The sequence below is a fragment of the Sarcophilus harrisii genome, chromosome 2 (assembly GCF_902635505.1).
Source record: "Sarcophilus harrisii chromosome 2, mSarHar1.11, whole genome shotgun sequence".
NCBI lineage: Eukaryota > Metazoa > Chordata > Mammalia > Dasyuromorphia > Dasyuridae > Sarcophilus > Sarcophilus harrisii.
Genome location: NC_045427.1, coordinates 609,189,355 through 609,206,717, shown reverse-complemented (window position 1 = coordinate 609,206,717; position 17,363 = coordinate 609,189,355). Strand labels below are relative to the sequence as shown.

The following is a 17,363-nucleotide window of genomic DNA, read 5'->3' as shown; positions in this document are numbered from 1 at the left end:
ACCCTTTGAGTTCTCCCTCACGCTCCTTTCCAGCACGTTGGCCATTTCTTTCATCATCCCAATTGGGAAGGGACAAGAGTAGGGGGATTGAGTAAGAGGGGGCTTAAAGCGGCTTCCCAGCCAGACCCGTGCGGTGATGAGCAGTGGCTGGGACAGATTGAATTTCAGACTTTGAAAGGGCAATGTTGCCAAGAAAGCTGCGCATCTCCTCACTCTCCACTCAAACAACCATGACATGTAAGCCCTGCTGGCCCCCTTGATTGTGGAGAAATAAATAAATGAATTATGTTGTTGGGGTTTGGGCTTCAGCACAAACACATGGTCTGTATTTATTCGCACAGTGAGAGGTCCACCAGCCACTTGATGTAAAAGACCAAAATGATAATTCTTTTCTTTAGGCACTTTGGTGCCATATGGAATGTATATAAATCATATTTTTGTTTTAACAGCAGGGGCTTTGTTGATAGATAAACATGTGGTTTATCTAAAAAAGAGAGGGAGAGAGGATTGTGCTTTGAACAATCATTTAATGGCCATGGATGTGCCAAATAAAAATAAAAACATAATTTTGAAAGAAGCTGGCCTTGTGCCCAAATCTTTGAGCAAGAATTCCTCCCTAACCAAAGTGGGTAATGTGCGTCTATCTGTTTTGAGTTTAAGCTGTGCTCTCTACTCAACCCCACGACAAATTGAATCGTGGACTAATGCTCACTAATAAGACAAGACATTACCTTTATGAATGACCTCATGGAGAAGAGATTGGCGAGCATTGTGGAGAGGCCTTGAGCCAGGCAGCTCTGGGCTATGAATCCTAGCTTCAGTTCAGCAAGGCAGATTGCGTCATCTCCTTCTTTCCAATTCCAGCTTGGGATGTTTAGCAGATGGGCCTGAGGGAATAAATACAGGTACAGGAGACCACTTTAGAGAAAAAAAGAGAGAAATGATTTTTCTCCATTAAAAAAAAAATCCTTGCATGAACAGGGCATTGACCGAGTAACAGGAGTTATATTCATCACCTTCTTGTGATCATCTGGTTCTGACAACTGGTATTTTCACTCAATTCAACTGCAGACCAGATCTCCTTATTTTCCTGGGACTTTTCTGCCCTTCTTCTCATCATTTCCCCTTTGTTTTAGGACTTAGCCCATTCTTTAAGCCTTGTTTCCTTCCTTTAGCCAAAGTGTACACAGAGGGAATTTTCTCCTGTGTCAGACAAAATTTAGCCATTCATCTAAGTGAGCTCCTCAACTAAAATGAAGCTCCCTGTAGTCAGACCTTCTACCAAAACAGTCAGATCACTGTTTTAGGCAAAACTGATGTGTTTAAATATCTGTTGATGAACTGATGGTCCTTGGCCAAAGCCTGTTCACTATTTATGTCAACGATATGAACGAAAATGAGGAAACATGAATGTGACATGGCTAAAAGTGAGGGAAGATAGGGGGAGAAGCTTGTGTAATCTCAGGCTGACTAAATTAAAGTCTGATATCCAAATGAAAGGGAACAAAGATCCTACCTTAGGTTATACTAGTGAGACAGTACATCTGGAAATAGTATACCTAGTTCTGGCTCCCACACCTTAAAAATAAATGAATAAACTAAAAATTATATAGAGGAGAAAACCAAAAGTGGTAAGTAGTCTAGACACCATATCAGAGCACAGAAGAGTCCTGGGAGTTAGGAGTGTTTAGCCTGGCAAAAACAAGGCTGAGGAGAGACAAGATAGTCATATTAAAATATGGGCTGTCATGTGGAAGATGGATTGCACATTATGAATTGCTCCTGATGGCAGTAGACCAACACATGGACCTTACAAGAAGAGGGATTTTGGATGATATAAAAATATTCTTACAATTAAAGCTAACAACAAATGGACTTCCATGTAAAGTCATGAACTTCCAGTCAGTGGAAGCAAACAAAAAGATAAGAAGAGGCATTCATTAGGAAGACTTTAGATTAAATTCTAAGATATTAAAAAAAAACCTCTGGAATTCATTGATTATTTTCTCCCTCTTTATGGTATTGGGAAGGCTAAAGATTGGGCTTTTTTCACTTTTGATATTGTGTTCAGAAGGCTTACTTGAAGGAAAAAAAGCTTTCCATGGCAGAATATGGAAAGGCACCTATTTGGTTCTTTTCAGAATTATTACTCTATATGGGGATGTCTCTCTATTTGTCTGAGTACTGAGCCAATCCTGGCTGCTTCTCGGAAGGATAGCTCTTCCAAGGGCCTGACAGAGACAGATACAAAATTACTAATATTTAAAGTCATAGCATAAATCTGAGCTAGGATCAATGCTTAATATTCTAAGATTTCTCATCTCCTCCTTTCCTCCAATTCTAGTAAGCCATCTTTTCTCCCTCTTCAATGCCCTGCCAGCCTCTGCTTTGGGAGCATCAATCTTTGCTTTATTTTCAAAGATGTCTCATTAGAGGCAGCTAGGCTTTGAAATAAAATTCTAGCTTTTGAGTCCTGACTTGACCACTTCCTAAATAAGTGAATATGGACAAGTGATTTTGGCTCCCTTGGAGTTACTGTTTTCATATGTAAATTGAGGAGATTCAATTGAACAAATCAATTAATTAATAATTTGGTGAGCACACTTACTTATTAAGTGTCCATACTATACCAGCCTAGGCACTAAAAATTTAGAGACAAAAATATAAAATGCTTCCTATACTCTAAAAGCTTACATCCTATTTGATATTTTTAAAATTTCTTCTGGCACTGATCTTTTCTGATTCATTATAATAGAATAAACCAATTGAGTGAGAAGATATGAATTTGGACTTACATGCCTAAGAATGAGGGTGAAACATGGAATCATAGGTTTAATATTGGAAGGACCTCAGAGATGCTCTACACCAGTTCCCAGGGACTTAAGAAATCATACCACTGGCGTTTCAGAGACTAATACTCCTACTATGGAGCCAAGTGAATTGTGGGGTCATTACTGTAGATGCATAGGTATGAAAACCATGTCTTCTTGAGTTTCAAATGGGGTGGGGGATTCCACTTAGAGGAACCCTCCAAGTTCCGTGACCTTGTCAAAATAGAGTTTTCAGTTTTCTTAGTCATAAACCAAGTCTCTGACTTCTAGCTCTTTACTTTTCCATCTGGTTTGAGTTCTTTGTTTAGACATATTTTACATGTCATTACATGTGAAATTCAAGTTAGTTCCATTACTTGGGGTTTCCTTTGCCCCTTCTGTTGGCCAGCACACTTTCCCCAATCACTAAGTGAGGGGGAGGGTGGGAAAGAAAAACTGTGCTAATGAAACAAAAAGATGATGATCCGCCATGGGGATTCATATTATGAGTTTCTACCTCTTTTTGGCATTTTCATTGGAAAGAAATCTTGGTTTAGTAGAAAATACCCGAAGAGAAACACAGGAGCCTGGAGACAAATCTCCTAATTTAGAAAATAGATCTATGCCCCACAGGCAAGGTCAGAAGCTTCCTTCCAGTCACAGTTTTCATGGCCTTTTCCTCCATTGGAGGAGATGGGGAAAGCATTGAATTGAGTGTGGATGCCTGATTTATGTCTCATTTGTCATATTGGGCAATTTACCACTATTGTCAGAGTGGCATGAAAGGAAAATTCACACTAGCTTCAGAGAATTGTTTTTGAGGCCAGATTCTAATCCTTTAATCATTTGCTAAGTGACTCTGGTCAAGTCACTTAATGCTGAACTTCAGTCTTCATATGGGAACTGGGGATAATATCTCATTATCTACTTTACAGGACAGGGAAGTGCCTTACAAACCTTAGAAAACTCCATAAAAAATTATTATTAACAATAATTAAATGCTCTAGCTTGGCCATAAAGAGGTCCTTACTTTTTACTGGAGAGGTAGGGACTAAGGGTATAGAACTTTGTGCATACCATCCAACTTGTTTGATATGTTAGTTTTGAAGAACATTTTTTTATTCTTCATTATAAGAGATGACTTTTTGGTTAGAGGAAAGAAAAAGGATGCACTTGAAAGTGAAGGAGAATTTAAAGCAAAATATTTTAATTAAAATTATCTTTAAAATAGTAATGTCTTTTGTTGTTCAATTGTTTCAGTTGGCTCTGGTTTTTCATGATACCATTGGTGTTTTCTTGGCAATGGATACTAAAGTAGTTTGCCATTTCCTTCTCCAGCTCATTATACAAGTGAGGAAACTGATACAAACAGAGTGAAGTGACTTGTACAGGATCACATAGCTGGGAAATATCTGAAACCATATTTGAATTCGTGAAGTTGGGTCTTTCTGACTCCAAGCCTGGAACTCTACATACTGTGTCATCTAGCTGCCCTATAATATCTTAGTATAGCAGAAAGACTTCTGTCAGAGTTAGAAAATCAATATTCAAACCTCGTTTCTGAAGTTTATTATCTATATGGTCTTGGAGAAGTCATTTAAACTTTCTAGGATTCAATTTTCTTAAATGTAAAGAGGAGGGGTTATGCTAGACAGACTCTGAAATCCCCTTTTGAGATCTATGATCTCCATTTTCTCATAGGCAAAAAACCAAAAAAAAAAAAAAAATAGCAACAGCCCTTCAGGCTTTGTGGACAAAATTAGGTAGAATAACACTTTATTAAATGGCCATATCAGAACACTTTGAAAAGTTTAAAATAACAATTATTATTATGAGGAATAGAAGGGTTCAGGCTATCCCCAAATAGTGTCAATGGCCATCCTCACCATCCCTGCACCTTCATCAAGGACCAATTCACATTAAGAATCTTTCCTTGAGGAGCAGAAAGCTCCCTATACTGAAAGCCAATAGCACCTAATGGAATCATTCTTTTCCTTCAAATAAGAAATATGGTGCCTTAGATGCTTGTCAGTCTGACGAACAGTATCACTTCTGAGGAGCATCCATTCCTTCTGCTCTGCTGACTCCTAGGTCTATTGCTAAGCTGATGGGTCCATGAGTTAACAATGTTTGAGGGATCAGGACTGCTGGTCCCACTGGTCCCGAGAATTTACTTAAAAATCCATTCCCCATGTTTCTGCATACTGAAATAGCACTATCTTTTTCTGCAACAATGCTATAAAATGTCTAAAAGTTCTGTGAAATGTGATGTCTTCCCCACCCCCTTGGTCCTTGAGGGCAGAGACTGTGTTTTTTTGGTTTGTTTGTTTCTCTCTTTGTTTTTACATCATCAGTGTCTAGCTCATTCTTATTATGTCAAGAACCTGTGATTTCAGACACAGAATACAATCTATCTGTATTTTTAGGGAATTTCCTGAGGAAGAGACAGATGGAATCACTTGCTCATGGTCACACATCTAAGAAGACCCAAAAATAAAATGCAAAACTAGGTCTTCCTAATCAAAATTCCAACTCTCTTCTCACTATGCAACATAATCTTGAACATAGTAGGTGTTTGATCAGTGTTATTAGAGTAAATATTTCCTGAATTAAAAAGACAAAATAAGTGAAAAAAACTGCAAAGTAGTATACGAATGCAGGGTGGCTAAGTGGTACAGAGGAGAAATTGACAGACTTGGAATCAGGAAGATCTGAATTCAAATCTTGCCTCAGACACTTAGCAGCTGTGTGACCCTGGGCAAATCTCTTAATCCTGTTTTCCTCAGTTTCCTCTTCTGTAAAATGAGCTTTAAAAGGAAATGGCAAACCACTCCAGTTTCTTTGCCAAGAAAATTCCAAATGGGAGTACAAAGAGTCAGGGACAACTTAAATGACTTAACAACCAACATCCAATCATACAAATATAAAGGATTATTACAATTCTATTTGAAAGTCAGTCTTGATTGCCAGTCAACAGCACAGGAATGTTCAGCTATCTCTCTTGGATCATGAAGGTGGAAGGCACTCTGGAAAAGACTATTCTACCAAAACTGTGGTCCTTGGAGATTGTCACCCAAGCTCACCATCACAGGCTGGATTTGAGCTCAGATACCCTGATTCCACAACTAAGAAGAATGCACTGCACCATACTGGGAAGCTAGGTACAGCAGTAATAAGCTTGACCTTGGCTTAGGGCTGGTTTTGGTTGATCGTGCTGCTCAGCAGGCTGCGTGGCTGGAGAATGGGAGTGCCAAGGGAGATGCCAAGATCACAGCCCCGTTCAGCTTCCCCACCTCTCCTCTTGAAGATGGTTCTGGTAACAATGTATTGGCAATCCCGAGGCATTTCCTTGGCACTTGATAGGGTGGAAAAAAAGAGTCTGGGCAACTGTCAAAGCCAATTCTCCCCTCTCTGTTCAGAAATCTCAGAAGTTCTGCCATCAGGACATAGTGCTTTTATGTTTCTGACTTGCCTGACTAAAGTCTCAATCTTTGAATTTTTTGCACAGCCCCAGGACCCAAATAAATTGGGACTAAAAGACTAAAAAGAAATCAGGCTTTGGGCAAGTAGGAATGGAGGAGAGATGCCCTCTATTATTTTTGAACAATTTATACAGTTTACATTTGTAAGAGATGTTGAAGATGAAAGTAGTCATGTACAGGCTCCAAACTGTGGTGGGCTGGTGGAGTTGCTTTAACTTTGAGAAGATTCTTTCAATTCAAATTCAGTTAAATATGTCAAAGATTTTTTTTAGTTTTGTTTCTAATTTGAAGGACCCTTAATACTTTCTCAAATATATAGCATTATCATCACATTCAATCAAAATCCTCCTTAAAGGAAAGAAGAAGGAAGGGAGGGAGGGAGAGAGAGAAGTGGGGAGAAAAAGGAGGGGGTAGGGGACAGAGGGAGGGAGAGCCAGAGAGATAGAAACAAAGACAGAAAGAGAAAGACAGAGACAGAGAGAGACAGAGACACAAAGGGAGACACAGAGAGGCAGAGATAGGCAGACAGAAAGAGACGGAGATAAAGAGACTAAAAGAAAGAGGGAGAGGGAAAGGGAGAGAGACAGAGACACAGAGAGAGAGAGACAGAGAGAGACAGAGAGACAGAGAAAATTTTCAAAAAAACTTCAAATTGCTAAAACAAAAAATCATCAGTAGACATTCAGCTCCCTCCTAACATCATTCATCAGTGTCAAGTTCAAAGCTAGGAAAATTCCAGCACTAGGGAAAATTCCAAGGAGCATTCCCAGCTGCAGAAGCACAAACTGGGACCTTCTGCAAGTTAGGGGATGGTAAGTTACTGACATTGTCTCCATTTGATCAGCGCAGGGTAGCCCTGATTTTCAGGACACAGACAGATGACTATGACCTTAAGTGGTCACCACCAAACCTGCCTGCCATATAATGTTGAGCTTCAAAAAACCAGCCACCTGCTGAGGGCTGGGTAATGGTTGGCAATGGCAGTGAGCTCTGAGTGGAGGGCCAATCACCGACAGCAGGATACACTCAAAAGAATAGCCTCCAATGGGCTCCCACATGGCAAAATGGACCATTGTTTGCCAGCAATTAAGGAATAATGGCATGGGGCTGTTGCAATTGGCAGAATGGAGTCATCTCTGGGTCATCATATTGTTTGTTAGGCAGAGAATGAGCCCTGGATGATGGAGATCAGTCTCACTGCTGATCCAACAGGGAGTTATTGTATTCATCTAAGACACCTGGACCCAGGTACAAAGTAGCTTCTGGTCTCTAGGACTCATTGCTAAGATAAGCTATTGAATCTCAAATAGAGAAAGAAGTCACTAGCTACTTTCCCTCCCTAAAAGCTGTTTTCCTAGGAGCTTACTAAGTAGAAAAGCATTGCTTTAGAGAAGAGAGACTGGGGTCTAATTTGTAGATAAGCAAATCACAAGAGAACAGAAAAAGAGAAAACTGATAAATTCAATTCTACCAGGATCCCCTGAAACTCACATACATATGTGCTTTGCTGAACTACACATCTTAAGAAATTATAAATTTATTTTTAACTTTCCAAAGAGAAATCTCATTCCTGAAATGAAGTATGCTTATCCTAAACTTTGTTTGGGGTGAACTGTGCTCCACAGTCTCAGTCCATACAATCAGAATACCCGATTTAAACAGTTCTTCAGGGATCACATTTTTCAACTCATACCTGAAGCAGGAATCCTGCTTATGTTACATTCCCTCTAGCGCATCTCCTTGTGGGTTCAGAAATTCATAACAAATTGATCATTCCACTTAGCCCATACTTCTTCTGATCTCGCTGGATCCTATAGCGTTGGACAGTGATATTAAAGTGTAATTGATTTAGGGGAATGTCTACCTCACCTATCTCCACGAATTGTAAGTTCTCTGAAGGCTTCTTCCATCTTCTCTTTCTTGAACTGTTCATAGCAATAAGATACATCACTGAGTATATAGTAGCTACTCAATGCATTGCTACTAGATGAAGGAAGCACATCAATGAGGGAAATCTGGGGCTTTAAACAAAATATAATCTAGAAATTGTTTTTTTAAAAAGTGCCATAAATGGTGAACACTTACTAAAAGAACAAGTGTGGAGGTTAGAAAAAGAAATGTAGCACAACATAATAGAAATATGAATGGTTTATATTTCTATTGCACTTAACTATGTGCCAGGCATTGTGATAACTGCTTTATAATTTTTGATTATTTGATCCTCACCACAAATCTTTAAGAGGTAGGTCTATTATTATCTCCATTTTACAGATGAGGAAATTGAGGCAAACTGAGGTAAGTAACTTGCTCCAATATCACACAACTTGTGAGGGTCTGAGATCATATTTGAACTCAGCTCTTCCTGCCTCCAAGTCCAGTGCTCCATCTATTGTATCACCATATACAAGTTGATGAGCCTCTCTGAGCCTTAGTTTCCTCTTCTGTCAAATGAAGACAGTAACACCTGCTGTATTTATTTCACAGAATTATCTAAAGATTAAGTAATGTGAGTAAAGACCTTTGAATACTTTAAAGGGGTATATAAGTGCTAGCTATTTTTATCTAAAAAGCTCTCTTCCCAAGACCCAGTAATACCATGACATTTGATAAAAGGAATTTTTCAGAGAGGCTGTTATCTATCACCTTTTTTTTCATAAGTTTTTTTTGGATAATATGGAGGTGAAGCAGAAAGTGGGAACCATTTGGAACTCAAAACTTAAAAAAATATTAAAATGTTAAAAAATATATGATATATATATATATATATAAAATAAAACAAAGTGGAAGCCATAGATAATTTTAAACCAGCTTTCAAGAACACACCATTAAATTTTCAGCATGACAAATGGAAATTGACAAATGCTACAAATCAGGCATGTTGTATTGTTAATGGCCTAGATTTTTTTTAAATATATGGAGAAAATTTAAATGTCAATTAAACTTAAAAATGTGTTGTGTTTTCATATTCCTTTCCCCAGCACACTACTGGTAGGTTCCATGTTTATATCCCCACCTGAGAGGCAAGTACTCACTTCCTTACCTTGTTGTGATACTGTAGCATCTGGGTGATAATTCTGATCTTCGGATGGTAGTTCTTTATGGAAATTACTCTACAAAAGAAAGAGCCAAAGCTGAGATCTCTCTATTTTCTTCTTTTGCTCCAAAATACTTAATGATTTCCTATCATTTTCTTCATCTTTAAAAAGAGGTGATTGAACAAGATGACCTAAGTAGAGATTTTTAATTGGGGGCAGTCCCAGGTATTATCGGGATTATTTTTTAATATTCTGATAACTGTACTTCAATATGATTGGTTGTCCTACGTATTTTATTTTGTTTGAAACATTGCAGAGGTTTTATCAGACTCCCATGGAGTTCATGGCATGCAAAAAGCTAAGAACCCTTAAGCTAGAGATTCCTTCCAGCTTTACAGTTAAGCTGCAATGGTCCCAACTCTAAACATTCTCATAAATCTAGACTGCAGTTTCCTTCCACCTCTGATTTTCAGAGATTTTCAGAATTCTTATTTTCCTTCAAGACTAAGTTTAGGTGCCAATTCTTCTTTATAGACTTATCTACTCTCCCTTGTTAATCAAGTTCTCTCCCTTCTCAGATGTGCTCAGACATCTTTCTCTGCATCTTTTCTTTACCCACCTCAATCATCACTTTATATCCTTATTAACTGTGTAATTGCTATGTCCCCCATACCTGGAATGCTCTCCCTCCTCATTTCTACTTTCTGGCCTCCCTAGTTTCCTATAAATCCCAGCTAAAATTCTACTTTCTATAGGAAGTCCTTTCCTGATTTCCTTTAATTGTAGTGAATTATATTGAGCATTTTCAATTTATTCTATATATTGTTGGATTTTGGGGTTGTTCTTTTTTATGTGGTGGTTTGCATGTTATCTCCCCCATTATATGATGGGCCTCTTGAGAGCAGGACTTTTATGTCTCTTTGTATCTCCCAGGCTTAACATAGTGCCTAGACTGTAATAGGTGCTTAATAAATGTTTATTGATTGACTGAGGAATTGAATGAAATCTTGTTGAGAATTAGCTCTTAATTAATTTCATTTATGTATCCCTCAATCAGGCACAGTAGATGATTAGTAATTACTTTGATTAATAAATTATTGGTAAATTCTTGAGCTGAACTGAAGAAGGAAAGTCGAAAATAGTCAGGAATTCCTCCTAGGATAATGCCAGTTAGATTATTTCTATTTCTAACTGGAACAAATGAAGCCAGCAACCAGTCTTTCCTAGGGTAGGAGGAAAAAGAAAGAAAAAAGCTAGTCGAGAATAAATCATACCATACACTCCCAAACATACACACACACACACATTTTCCACTCTGATATTTGAATCCAGTTGAAACACAGTTATAGGGAACACCAAAGGCAGTCTTGAATGAGTGGTAAAACATAAACAGCTTGAAACAGTATGGGAGGATGAAGACAAAAATGGACCATGGAGGTTCACAGAATCTCCAAATAAAAAGGAACTCCCAAGGTCAATTATCTCTCCTACAACCTCCACAATAAACAGTCATCCAGTACATGAATATGCTTATGAAGAAGAAATTCAACACTTCTCATGATAGCCCATTCAGTTTTGAATAGTTATGTTAAGTTTGTTGGGGGGGGGGGGGAAGGAGAGGGCTTAGCTTTTCCCTCACATAAAGCAAGCCTAAATTTGCCTCTTTCAGACTTCTTTCCATTTCTCCTAGCTCTTCCCTCTAATGACAAGAGAAGGTCAGATATCTCCTTCGAGGGTAATCCTTCCTTCTTTCTTGTCCTATTTTAGCCAAAATTTAACTTAAATATGTAATATGTAACCTTAATGAAAGCACCTATAACATCTAAGTTCCTGCATGAATAAACTAGATGACTTTGAAAGTCCCTTTCAATTCCATGAGTTGCTAACCCTAGCATTAATAGAAATTTTAATGTGTCTACCCACTTGGATAAGCTATTAGCCTCAAGGTATTTGAGATGCTTTCCTTTTGTTTTAGAATTCTTTTATTATTTTTATTTCAATTGGTTCAATTCAATATAATATTATTATTTCAATTGGTTTTAGCAATCACTCCAGTTATACCTTAAGAATTCCTTGGGCTTATAAAAAAAAAATATAAACAAACAACTCCAAACAAAACAAAAAAATCCAAATTATCCAATCATTGGAAAGAACATACTAATTAATAGCTATTATCATTTCTATTGGCCTTATTTTACCTCTCTGAATAAAGAAGGAGAATTGGCAGCTTTGAGGAAGCAAAAAAAAATTGCCAGATTTAGGCTTCATATAAGCCAATCACCATTTCTAAAAGTCTGAGGCAGCTGCAAAATAGAATGTGATGCCTCTGAAGATGGGGAATGGGCTTTCCATCACTAGAAATCTTCAGGAAAAGATGCTCACTTGTTAGACGTATTTTATAAGGATCCTTGCTATGACATGAGTTGCAATAGATTATCTCTAAGGTCTCAATTATGAGATTCTGGTACTCTCAATGACACCTCTAAATGAGAACTTCTAATGAATTTCAATGAATATAAGACTTAGTTAGAATCACTGTGGGGTTCTAGGGAATGTTCTCCATCTTATACCTGGTCTATCTTTCTTTACTCAAAATAAGCTACTGGTCCCATTCTGTATGTGGTTCTGATTTACCATGAACCAGCAAGAAAAGGAGACTGACTGGGAAGTATAGCTTATGCTTAGATTCTATTTCAGCTTTGACACTAATTAGTTTGACACTCACCTCAGGTGATACACTTAACCTTCCTGAACCCTGGTTTCTTTACCTGGACAATGGGGATAAAAGTCTTCAACAATGTGAACTGCCAGGTTTTTTGGGACGTAAAGTGCTTAGTAAAAATTAAAAGCACAGTCCAACAATCCAAGTCATGGCTATCCTACGGATAGCTCATGCTATCTAGTGTGGATACCTCTGCCTGGAGTCCAGAAAGGTATACATGTTCCTCTTGAAATAAAGAAACCAGAAAAATAAAATTCAAGTTCACAGTCCTATTTTGCTAGTCAAGTCTTCTTTAAACCTAACCCTGCATGGAAGCAAATGTATTAAGTGCTCTCCATTTTATTTCCACTAAAAGTTACACTCAGATACCCTAATCTATGTTTTATTAAATCAAATACATCTCATGTCTTTTAAGAAAACATACAAACCATATAGTATAGGGGAAAGATTGGGGTGGGAGGGATGGGGGAAGTAGGGAAGATTCAGCCAAGTGTCAGTTTCTCCTAAAAGGTATTGATGTTCATTAGGGAAGTGCACAGATACCAAACTTCCCCCTCATACAAATTCATGTTGAGTTTTTGTTCTTCAAGGATATAATTTTGTTTTTGAAAAAAGAATTGTTCTACTCTTACGTATAATTCAAGGAACAGGAGGTCCCAGACGTTGTGAGATCATTTCATATTGATCAGCTTTCTAAGCAAACTAATTTCAAATGCATCTTTGCTAGTTTTATTTAAGGAAGGCATACTGTTTCTTAGCCTGTTAGATGCAAGAAAGAAAATAAAATAAATATAAGTAGAGCTAATTTTAACCTAACATTCTCATGTTCGTTTTGCTCCCCCAGTCTCAGAGAAGAAATCAAGGCATTTATTTGCCTTAACTAGAAGCGGCTTTCATTTGGGCTAAGTGATTTTTATTGCTTGGCATCATGCCAATCACCCTTGGACATCAATGTTGTAATAGAATATAAAATCTTGAACTGTTCAGGCTTGTGACTTAAATAACCTGTGGCAATTAAGAGAAGTGATATTTCTGAACTTGACCTTCCAAGCAGCATACACACAATAAGGTGCCATCCCAGCATTTCTCTCTTGGACTTTGTCTACCGTTGAGTGAGATTTTCAATTGCATATTCGGTAGACAATGAAATTTAGTTATTACCTTGGAGGTCTGCATTTTATCCTTTAAAATGACTAAGGAAATATTCAATTAAAATGAGTGAGATGGTGTTGCCAGTGGACGTAGAGATGGATACTCCCATCCTTTAAGCATAGTAGAATAGATGGGTTCTTCACACAAAGGTTTCTACAATCTTGTTCCTCCTGAAGGAACAAGGAAGTATGGGGAGGGCTGGGAAGAAGTAGACAAAATATGTATATGTGAAATATGAAACAAGAAGCTATTTCTGTGCCTTCTACTGCCAAGTGAAACCCTGATTAAGAAAGCTCATAAATGTCTGCAATAGACAGGCATATTTGCTAAAGAAAAGGAAAAGGAATGAAAAGATCCTGACAGATGTGCCCTGCCAGACGCCAAGGCCAGATGCTAATGGGATGCTTTGCTCTCTCCTAAATATGTCAGCCCAACCTTACTTCATCATGACCTGCCACACATTTCTAGAGACAGGAAAGTTCATGTCTCTTGGAACAACTGATTAAAGCAAGGATAGAAGAGATGAGAAGAATTCTAAAATATTAGGATCCCAAAGTTTAACCAAATTCCTGGAGAGAGGATATTCAAACCCAAACAATACTGAAGGCTCAAATAAATACTCAATCAATAGGATGGATATTCAAAATTATGGAAAAAACATCCAGTGAAACTGAGCAGCAATGAAATACTTTCCCTGAGCTCTTCCTTCTATATTGTTCTTGATTGTCACTGAAACTAGCTCATGAGAACATGCTGCCCTTTAATGTGAAAAAAGGGGGGTGGCACATATCCTGAGTCCTTGGAGGGGAATTTCTATACTGTGTTTGGAAGGTATACAAGTGCTATTTGGAATACAGTCCTAAGAAAAGTTCAAAGTCTAACCCACTTTCCTAAGAACATAGTTTTAATGATAGAAGGAATCTTCAAAATGCTCTAGTCTACTCCTTCCCAAACAAAGATTGAGTGACTTGTCCACAGTCACTTTAATTAAGTGCCATAGCAAGGAACTGAGCTTCAGGGTTATAACTCCCAATCCAATTCTCTCTCCATTAGACAATAATGATGATAATGGAGGAGTGATAAATAGCATTTATATAGTGCTTTACAATTACTCTCATTTTATTTTTATAACATTTCGGAGAGGTAAATGCTATTATTTTCCCCAATTTTACAGATGAGGAAACTGAGACAGGTAGACATTAAGTAACTTGCCTAGAGTCACACAACTGGTAAGTAACTAAGGCTGGATTTGAAGTATTCTCTGAACCACCTACCTGTTTCTAAGACTAGATTGGGAGTTGGAAAATCTGAGCTCACTTACTAGTGACATTTACTAGTGAAATGACCCAAGTAAGTCCATGAATTTCTATAGCAATTGCCTTGGATATATCTACCAAGTCTATCTACCATGGATCCTTCCAAAATTGCCATAATAGAAACTAAAATTTCAAGCTGGAATCAGTATAGATATTAAATGATTTATATATCTTTGGGCCACTACAACATTGTGTGTATGTGCCCACGTGCGTGTGTTTAACCACTTTCCAGTTCAATGGACAACCACCAATTTATCCACATCATTCATGTTCAAATGGATCATATAGATCATAGACATGGGACTACAAGGTACCTTAGAGATCAGTTAGCACAATTTTACGGATGAGCAAACTGAGACACAGAGAAATCAAGGAACTTAATCACAGTCACCTAGGTTGTAATTGACACAGCTGGCAATTGAACCCAGTATATACCGTGCTTCTTTCCCATAGTCTAGACTCCCTCTCTGCACCCCCCTTGTCCTTTTGGAGTCTGAACTGATATTTCTGTTTTCACATTTGTTTTCATCTTGATAGCTCCAGAGTCCTCTATATATGTCACTCTAATGATGGCCTTCCATACGACCATCATTATCTCCACCAGATAGGAAGTTCAGAAAAAAGGCTTCAGAGGGAAAATCTGGTACTCCTAAGAGACATTAAGTAGAGAGAAAGGGCAGCACATCAAGGAGTCCACCCACCCCTTTTCCCCAGCTTCTCCATGGTTACCTCATGATGTTGGAGGCATCTTCAGCATCCGGGTCAGCGCAGTATTTATTGGCAAGGATTAGGCACGCATCTGCTGACTCTATCTAAGACACCAAAGGAAAATAACAAAACACAAACATATAAATAACTCGGCTCGCTTGCAATTTCTCTCAGTTGACAGCTCTTGGAGAACCTGGTGCTTCCCACAGGAGAGTAAGCGCCTGGAGATTATAGTTTTCATCGAGAGTGTAGGCTGCGATTTCTTGGTAGGATGTAAACATTTCATTTTATTGTTGCTGGATTGAGCTACATGTACCTTGATAATTATACTTTTCATTTTGCATAGTGATTTATATCCACCCTCTTCCAATTTATTTAACAAGCAATTAATTAAGTCTTACATCCTCTTCTCTTCCTTTTTCTTTATCAACCGTGCAATTGTCCTTTTTTCCCCATGGAAAAGTGAAAGCAGAGGTTAAACTACTTTCCTTCTATCAAGTATTGGAAGAAGAGAGGACAGAAATCACAAATCCATAGGAATAACACTGTTCCTTTGGACATACATTAAGTGTAAATAGGAGCATATATTCAGTGAAAGTTAATTCTGTCCTTCAAGAGGGGCTGTATTTTGTGCTCAAATAGAACTATTAAGAGTTGTAGAGATGTATGCATATGCACAAGTGGAAGAGGTGGGGAGGAGTTTGGTATATTGCTAAATTCCAAATTCTAGCTAAGATTTCCTCAGCACTGATAAAAGAAAATTTACTTACTGACCAAGTAAGGTAATTGTGTTAATCACTTTTATTTAATAATATTGCTTTAGTGATAAATTTCTTTTAGTTAATTTGAAGTCTTTGAGATAATATTAAGATTTGTTAGTCTTAATAAATAACAAAAACAACAGCATAAATATAACAATAGCTTGTTAGGTCAGATCTATGGTATATTTCACTCACTATTAGAATTTTTACATTTGCACCAAAAATGTTGGATGCAAAAATATGATTTCCTCTCCAATATTATTCTTAAAAGATTAAATATATACTCTTAAATCACCTCTAATTTGTCTAATAAGACTTTCTTGGAACTAATATCCAAGAATTTACCAACTTTTTTAAAGGTAACAATCAGAACTATTTCTTGAGAGAGGTGCCTTTTTCCAAAAACTGGAACTTCACATGCACTAAATTTAGAGAACATTGTTAGAGAACACAGGTTGTCCTTTAGCTGCTAAGCACCTACTTAGCAAAAACAACTAATTAAAATAGTTCTCTCCTGTGCTCCCTGATCTCAGTACAGAGGTATTAGCAGCAGTGGCCTGATAATAGTGTCCTAGGGACCCTGACCTACTTGCCTCTCCCCAACAATGGCCCAAATTACCCAGTTATATTTTGTGATACTTCCCCTGAGAGTAAAATTCTTAATTGTGCCTTTGCTCCCAATAACAAGGGCTTGTATTTCAGTCAATCCCAAATGCATATATAAAGTAGCAGGTGGTGGTGCTCATCAAAACACTAGGACTTTTCCTAAGTCTCTCTGCCATACATCTCTCAGGCCAAACTATAATAGGAATTTCATGGGAAACTAGTAGATTTAAATAGGATGGGGAGAGAGGAGAGATAAAGCACAAGTCATCAGCAAAAGTTGAATCTTTGTTTATAAAAATTAGATTAAAACTGCACACATATACACATACAACCTCAAGTAAAAGGATAAAAGTAAAACAATATTCAGGTAGCACGTAGAGCCCTGAAAGTAAAGATGAAAGAAAATCCTTATTGCTGCTCTATAAAGACAATATCTGGAATCAGACCCCTGAGTCTATATTTTGGTCTCCTTTATTTAGTACTGGCCAATTATGTGTATTCTGAGGGAGGTAACAAAAAAGTGGGAAAATAATTAAGAATTTTTTTAAGTGTTCAAGGGGAAAGAATACATTTTTTTCTCTTCCTCTTCTCTGTCAGTAACTGATTTCAGAAACAGGCTGATTATTAAAGCTTTATGTTCCTGTTTGTCTCAGAAGGGATATTAGAATCACCTCCAAAATTCTGGGATGTCCTCCAATCGCTGCTTTCCCTATAAACTGTGAAAAAAGTCGTTGGCTGTAAGCTGGAAGACAGGAGAGTTTTGAGTTCAGT

The 17,363-nt window shown here is 37.7% G+C and overlaps 1 protein-coding gene across 1 annotated transcript in view; it reads right to left on the bottom strand.

Annotated features, from left to right (window-relative positions):
* The window catches only part of KCNMA1 (potassium calcium-activated channel subfamily M alpha 1), an 887,197-nt gene that overhangs the window by 213,514 nt on the left and 656,320 nt on the right, over positions 1-17,363 (bottom strand). Inside the window, 3 exon segments of the mRNA XM_031949466.1 lie at positions 732-887; positions 9,333-9,402; positions 15,247-15,329. Coding sequence (XP_031805326.1) covers positions 732-887; positions 9,333-9,402; positions 15,247-15,329 — 309 coding nt within the window.